The sequence below is a fragment of the Halyomorpha halys genome, unplaced genomic scaffold (assembly GCF_000696795.3).
Source record: "Halyomorpha halys isolate HHAL.00 unplaced genomic scaffold, Hhal_1.1 Scaffold342.1, whole genome shotgun sequence".
NCBI classification, from domain to species: domain Eukaryota; kingdom Metazoa; phylum Arthropoda; class Insecta; order Hemiptera; family Pentatomidae; genus Halyomorpha; species Halyomorpha halys.
The window spans coordinates 259,083-266,988 of record NW_027105151.1 but is presented as its reverse complement, the minus strand read 5'-3'; the positions used below and the strand labels follow the sequence as shown (position 1 = coordinate 266,988).

General features: G+C 31.7%; 1 protein-coding gene across 1 annotated transcript in view; it reads left to right on the top strand.

Moving 5' to 3' along the window:
• Nucleotides 1-1,084: 1,084 nt before the first annotated feature.
• The window catches only part of LOC106681462 (facilitated trehalose transporter Tret1), a gene marked incomplete at its 5' end in the record, with an annotated part of 18,960 nt that continues 12,138 nt past the window's right edge, over nucleotides 1,085-7,906 (top strand). The window contains 1 exon segment of the mRNA XM_067048911.1: nucleotides 1,085-1,262. Within this exon segment, the coding sequence (XP_066905012.1) occupies nucleotides 1,085-1,262 (178 nt within the window).

Genomic DNA, 7,906 nt, shown 5'->3' with positions numbered 1-7,906 from the left:
ATTTTAGGCTTCACCTGTCGGATTAAGCCTTCAAGTATTCATCCATCGTCAAGGCTTATATTTCAGAATATCACGTTGACTTCTTTATTGAAATATTCTTCCTATAATTTTACAGACAGGTGGAAATGAGATTTTTTCTAAATTAAGGGGAATATCTAGAAAATTTCTATTGTTTTCAGAATATTTTTTAAGTGCGAAGATATAATGTTATATAATATTAGATGAATGGGATATGGTCCGGGTGCGGTAAAAAAAAAAACTCAAATAGTAGATAATTATACTATTTATTGATCCAACGTTTTACCCCACGTTGCAGGGCTTCGTCAGGGCTAAAAAAGATACAGACACATCGTTACAAATGGAAAAAAAAGAGAAAAAAACAACATAAGTGTAATAACAGGGGTATAAATGTAAAAAAGTAAGAAATATTAAGAAAAATTAAAGGTTGTAAATAGTAAATAAAAAGGGTAATAGTAACAGATAGATAAGAGAAGAAATATTAAAGAAAATACAAATAAAGAGATGTCAAAAGAAAAAAAAAAACACAAATCAAATTTATAATTTCCATTATATAATATTAGTATATTAAATTATTGGAAGATTGTAATTTCAAGTAATAATTGCAATTACTTAGTGAAATACTGTAATTGTGACAACAATAATAATTGCAAGCTGAGCTCATAAGAACTTAATTGTAATATTTTTTTTTATCAAGAAAATAATTAAATTTAAATTGAATTCGTCTTAATTTTTTTTGTTTCCTCTCATGAGTATACAATAAGGTTAGGAGGGCCATAAAAGTAGTATAAATCAAACTTAACCAGTTTCGGTCATTATTATTTTTGTTTTTTACTACCCTACCAAGTATTATTAATTATATTGTGTACAAATTACCCACTTTACTCCCAATAAGATTATTTTAATTCGGCCCTTAGACCATCAACAGGAGAAAACCTCAAATATTGACTTCACAATTCATATGATTTCTGCCTTTACTATTTTATTTTTGTTTATTTTCTATTTCTTTATTATTATTTATATTTTTTTTTTATTTTAATTATTTTATATTTGTTCTCTTTCTCAGGTACACTAAGCGTGGCCATTACCGCTACTGCCTTCACATGGATGGAACCACTCATGAAGTATCTCATCTCACCCGAGTCCGAAATCCCGATGACCAGCTCAGACACTTCTTGGCTAGTTGCCTTCATCGAGTTCGGCGAACTACTGATAACGGTTCCAGCTGGTATTTTAGCGGACAAGTGAGTAACTAAATTATCCTAATGTCTATTTATACGTAATAAGTATGTTCGGTGTAACTAGAGTCAGGAATCATTTCTTATATGGCATAGCACACCTACGAAATAAATATATTTTTTATACAGCGAGTTTGAGGATTGTCTCCAAACTGAAAAAAATTAATAAAGGATCTCAACACACACAAAAAAACTATTGATGTATGTCCTTTAACACAATTTTTTTTTCAATATTAAAGTATAATTAATAAATTAATGTTTGTTCCAACAACTAGATTATTAAAATGTAAACACTACCATTAATAGTAAACATGATTTCAAGTGATTACCTTGAACATTTAGATAGGCTCGGCATCTTTCTTGAAACGTTGGAAACTGCATTAGATAATATGTTGTCACGTTGTCTAGATCTAATTAAACTGTATTTTTTTTGTTTATTAAACATATAACATTAAACAAACAAATAACATTAAACAAACATTATCTGCATGTTTGGTAAATGATCCTAAATATTTATAAAGAAGGATAATTAAAAAGTTGGGAAACAATAACACCTATCCAATGTAGTTCGGTCATTGCTGCTGAGGAAGAAAGATTGCGGGCTTGTCTCTCAATGCTCAAGCTAAATCACATTCGAGAACAGTGTTTATATTTTATTACTAAACTAGTTGGAACACTATATCAATTTATTTATTAGAGCCTAAATCTAAATTCATAACAATGAAAACCTTTAGCCGTGATCAAAGCATTAACGGAAATAAATAAGAAATTTTTAAAGAATAAATATTCGGGAGAAATCCAAAAAATTAGAAACCAGAATAAAACAACATGTTAAAATTTTTAAAAATGTTATGAATATAAACTGCACAGCATTTAATATATATTTAATTTCAAAAACCCTACCATAATAGACAGGAAAAATACACAAAAAGTATAATCCTAGAATCTACACAACCAGCAATACTGTAAACTACAAAACTGGCATAAAAACTTAAATACATACTATGCACACATAATAAATGGGCTGAATATATAAGTAGAGACGGAAGGAATCAGTAAAATCATTTTAAAATAATTTACCAATTTTAAACTACAATAATAAAGCTGAATAGCTAAATTTATTAAATATAATAATAATATTGAAGGCCTAACGAACTCGAAGGTTCGATGCCGATACCACCAAACGCTCTCTGCATACATTCTCCAAACCCAAATCTACTAAATCAGTTTAAACGCAATCCTCCCATCTACGTTTAGGTCTACCCCTTGGACGTTTACCCGTAGGTTGAATTTTTATTAACATTTAAAGGATCCGTCCGTTACTAAGACCTATAACCTTATACACCGCAATGCTATAACTCGAATTATATTTACCGGGTGTAGTTCCCTAAATTCAGTGTTGTGTAGTCCTCTAAATTGTCCCGTTAATTCATCCTTTTTCGGTCCGAATATTTTACGCAAATTTATTAAATATAGACCAATTAATAGGGAGATAGACAAATAGTACACATGCAAATTTATATCTCCAAAGAGATAATACTTCAAATACCTCAACATTGATTCGTGATGTCCCTTTGGCAAAAGAAAAACCTAATTATTATTAGGTTAAACAATTGGTTTAACCTATTGCTAATTAGTATTAGGTTAAACCACTGGTTTAACCTAATAATAATTGAACAGCCCTGATGAAGCCTTGCAAAGTGGGGCGAAACGTTAATTGAATAGTTATAAGCTATTTGTTCTTTTCTGACCGCAAACCTGACCATCTTCTTATATTTTTAATGGTATATTTTGAAAAAGAAATGAATATGCTTAACAATAAAATTAATTTAAGTATATATTTTTAATGGCATGTATACCTTTTTTGATAAATGTTACAGTTGTAGGAATATTAGTACTAAGGTCCGCCCATAGCTCAGTGGTTAAGACACAATTTGATGTCTACTGGTGGTGCCGGTTCGAATCCGGCCTGAGACGTCGACTTTCTTCCTTGAGTGGCGGTCCCACAAAATGAAGAACTTTGACCCTCCCCCCCCCCCCAACCATGGTTAGGCAGTATAGGACTACAATGGGAGTCTTGGCCGAAAAAGCCAAAAAAATATATATATATATATTAGTACTTGAAGATGGGGAAACCCGAAACGTACTACAAGCAAATACAGAATATTGATAATATTCTAAAGGAAGTTCGTTTGTCACCTCAACATTTTTCTTTTTTTTTTTTTTAAATATTCAATTCATATTTTCAGTTAGGACAGTTTATCCTGAAATACTCAGTATTTAAGAAAAAACATTTCCAACTAAATATTTGATGAAATGTTTTTTTTTTTTGTTTTTTTTTTGTGTTTCGGTAAGAGCGCCAAACATCCTCGTTAAACAAAAGCCTGTCGAATATGAATTATTCTGCGTAATTATTCCACTTTTCATTTTCAATTTATTCTCAGAATAAAATAAAACCATTTAAATGTTTGTCAGAATAGAATTGTTTTCCCTTTTGAGATGAAGCATGTTTTATCAAAAATAAAACTTATTGATTAATAAGTATATTTGCATATTATCATTTTGTAAATACAATAAAATAAATGTGAAAATACTGGTTAAACAATAATGAAGAAATTTATGTAAAAATAAAAGAATAATAAATAAATAAAAAATATATACGTGACAGAAACAGAACGGAGGAGGAGTGAACAAAGCAAATGGTAAGTTGGCTAAGTCAACTCCCTACAGGGAAGTAATTTGGGAGGGCTCGGGCCGGAAGGTACGTTAGGAAAGGAGGAAGCTTTCAACAATGAAGTAGCAAGAAACGGATGGCCTGTTTTGGTTTTGTCTTTATCAAGTGATGCGATATCTCTATCTATACTGCCTCCAGGCCTGCAATATATTCCTGCCTTGTTATACTTCAAGAAACATTTTACTTAGTGCGTTCCTTCTTTATGTCTTCAATGGGTCTTTCCTTCCACAGGCACTCTATCGATACTCAGAGATTCCAAAACTTGGAATTATATAGTCGTTACGGAAGAATAATGACAAAACTACATTTTTTTGCAAAATTTACTTTATTCTCTTGGCTGGATCAAAAATACATTTACTAGTCCATTTTTTATTTATTTATTTACAACTGTATATAAAATATCACAAGCAAATTTGAAGTAAGATCATAATGATATGATACAGCATGTAGAGAAACTACTCAGTAGTAGAACCCTAAAAACATTTTACAATATAAGGTCACGAGGCCATCTCCAAGCAAGGTTAGAAACTAGTGGGTTTAGGTGGTTAGGGAGTTTATAATGGAATGAATGATATCGGGTTCGGGCTAGATCGGTTAAATAAGGAACATTTAGGTTTTTATGGATGGTTTTATTAGTAACAAAATAAGGAGCATTGAGGATTTTAGGAAGGATTTTGGATTGTAAAGATTGAATACAAGAGGAATTAGACGGTTTAGTGGAGCCCCAGAGCTCAACTCCGTTAATAAAAAATCAAATGTAAAAAATTTAAATTCATGTTATTCTAACTTAATAAATACATAAAGACACAATTGACAACAAAATAGAAACAGGAAAAATATTAATAACAGACTGACTACCTACTGAGAAATAAACACAAAAAAAGTAAACCTCGGTACTCGTGGGAAAACCTAGACAAACCTTACCTTCATTTCAGAATCGATCCAGTCCTTTCCTAAATCCGAAGATGGTAGCATCATAATTTATAACACACTGCAGTTGAGAATTGTAAGTAATGTTTGTATTAAACCATATTTTGATGGTAATATTTATTAGTCAGAGATTGCATTATGTCCTTTTAGCTTTGTGACAATTATTTGAAGTGAATATATGTTCTAAAAAACTGTGTTTTTTCTCATTGTAGGGTATGGCAATGCAAACAATAAAGTTGCGAAACGTCGCCATAAGATAGGTGGTGTTACAAAATTGAATTATTGACTGATCCTCAAGACCCATTAAAAAATTAATATTTAATTAAAAAAATAGTATGTTCAGATAGGCCTTATTATAACCATATATATCAGTCTTTTGTAATGAGTTGGAAGTTTTGACCGTTTGTCTAGTAAGTGCTGTAATAGTCGGAATCAGAGTGCAGTTTCCTATCTTTTCAGTCTTGTGTGAGGATTCCAGGTTAGTCATTTGTCAAGGTATAGTCCAAGTTAACGAATCTGTTCTACAGGAGTAAGAGCCACATTATTAAAGCATACTGTAGGGCAGTCGGCAGGTTTACGACGAAGTGTAAAGGTAATTTGATGGGATTTGGTGGAATTTATTTTAATCCTCCAATTTCGACACCATTCTTCAAGGGTTGTGATAAGGAACTGCAGAGGTGGGGGAGCAATCAAAGGGTTATTGTTAACTGTGAGCACACATGTGTCATCAGCATACTTGGTAAGGATAGTGTTAGGATTGGTTGGGTTATAAGCTGTATAGACGGTGTAGAGGATAGGACCGAGGGTACTATCTATTAGTCCATTTTGAAAACGATATAATTATATTTACAAAATTCGCTATGGGAAGGAAGATAGGTCGCTTTAAATCGCATGTTTATTTTTCTTCTCCTTCAGTGAAATAACGAAACAATTGCAAATTGTTTTTTAGACAGGAAAGTGTAGTATCTTGTCTGAAACTTTATCGCGTTTCATACAAGATTGAAATGTTTTTCTGCGTTACGTCACAACTGTTCTCTGTGTCATACAACACCAGTAAATATTAATTCCATTTGGCATAGAGGCCTAAATGCTATTTTCTTACTGCACTGTCGTACCTGATAATATATCACTGCGAATTGATTCAGCCACTTTATATTTTTATCAGCTTACAACAGGGAGATTTCTCTTCCAAGAAACCTGTTCAAAGGACTGATTAACCTGCTGAACAATAACATAACTCCCGGTAATAATATAATAATAAAACAATAACATAATAATCGGGTAAAAATCTGGCGGTCGAGCGGGATTCTGCTCAAATTATCTCCTGGCAAAACCTCTGGTATAGTATCAGTACTTCCATACAAATTACTGCACCCCTTCCAACCCTTCACCGGTTGTGCAGTTATGCCATTATACTACAGGAGCAGAGATATATCGTCAAGTTAGATGTAAAAGTTATCAAGAATTTCTAATCTTTCATAATTACCTAATAATAAAATTAATATGTTTTCATTATTGGGTAATTATTGAAGACTTCACGACTTTGTCAATACATAGGTTTGTTTGGTTTTGGTCATAAGTAGATGATTGTTGGAAACTTTTTCACAAAAAAAAAATGTCACCTGGTATGTTTTACCTCCAACCTGATAGTATACACTGATGAATATCATAAATTTTAAAGACTAGTTCCGGACAGCTTGGAAGATTTGAGGAGAGGGATAGAAAAGGGGGAGAGAAGTGGAGAGGCGTGAATGAAAAAAAAAATCTATTCTGCCACAAAACTTCTAAAATTAAAGGATCATTAGTAGTTTTAGCGACTAGTAAATGAGAAATTCATCTTTCGTTAACCAATAATTCTTTAATTCCCAGTCGGGAACCCTGGAATCAGTGCTCAATCCCCGGCTGTCCAGGCGAACCCCCTATCTTCAGCGGCCTCTATACGGTCAATCAGAAATGACAGTCTGATTGGAAAGTCAGATGGCCATTGCTGTCTTCATTCATGAACGTCCCACCATCTATCTATCGATCAAACAACATAAATAATATAATTTTCCTTAGTTGACATTGAGCTGGAAGCATTTTGAAAAAAAAAGATGCTTTTTTCGTCTCATAAAATTTAATCTAATATTATTTTTTTAAAAAAAGTAGATTTCCAGAAAAAATTTCCTTAAGTCGTTCAATCCTCAACGCTCTTTACTTTGTCAAAAATAAAATCATCCATAAAGACCTCAATGTTCCGAATGTAACAGATGTGGCCTGAATCAGATATCAATCCTTCCATTATAAACTCTCTAATCATCAAAACCCTCCTGTTTCTAGCCTTAGTTCATCTTCTAAAGAAGATGGCCTCGAGACCAAGTAAATGAATATGATTAGTACCATCTGTTTAGATCTTACATCAAATTTACTTTAGTGGTTTTATGCATTTTGTGTTTATTTACAGTTGTAAATAGCAATAAATAATTTTTTTTTAAAAATGTTATTCAGTGGAAAATATTATTTTTTTATCCATGCAAACTTTTCACATTTGGTAAAAATTAGTAATAATTTAAAATAAGAGCAAATTAGGTCAGGTTTCATTTCACCGTTGCGCCATCTCCAGACTCTCTTCTCAAGTTCTCCTAATTGAAGCTTGCATTTCAGAATTAATGGAAATCCGGCGTTTAGTCTTAACCTTACACGATCAATTACACTACCGTTATTCAATTTCATTCCAACTAATTGGGTAGATTAATATTAATAATTTTAATTATGTTAATTAAAATTATGTACAAGATAACTGAATTGATAAATATTTATCATTTCATTTTTATAATCAGAGTAATCGAAAGTCCATATACAAAATGAACTTTTAAACTTAAAAGTTATATTTATATCAAAACTATAACATCTATTGAAGAATAGTGTCAAAACTGGAGAATCAAAATAAATCCTGACAAATCCCATCGTAAACCTCTACCCTGCTGTCCTACAGTATCCTTTCTAA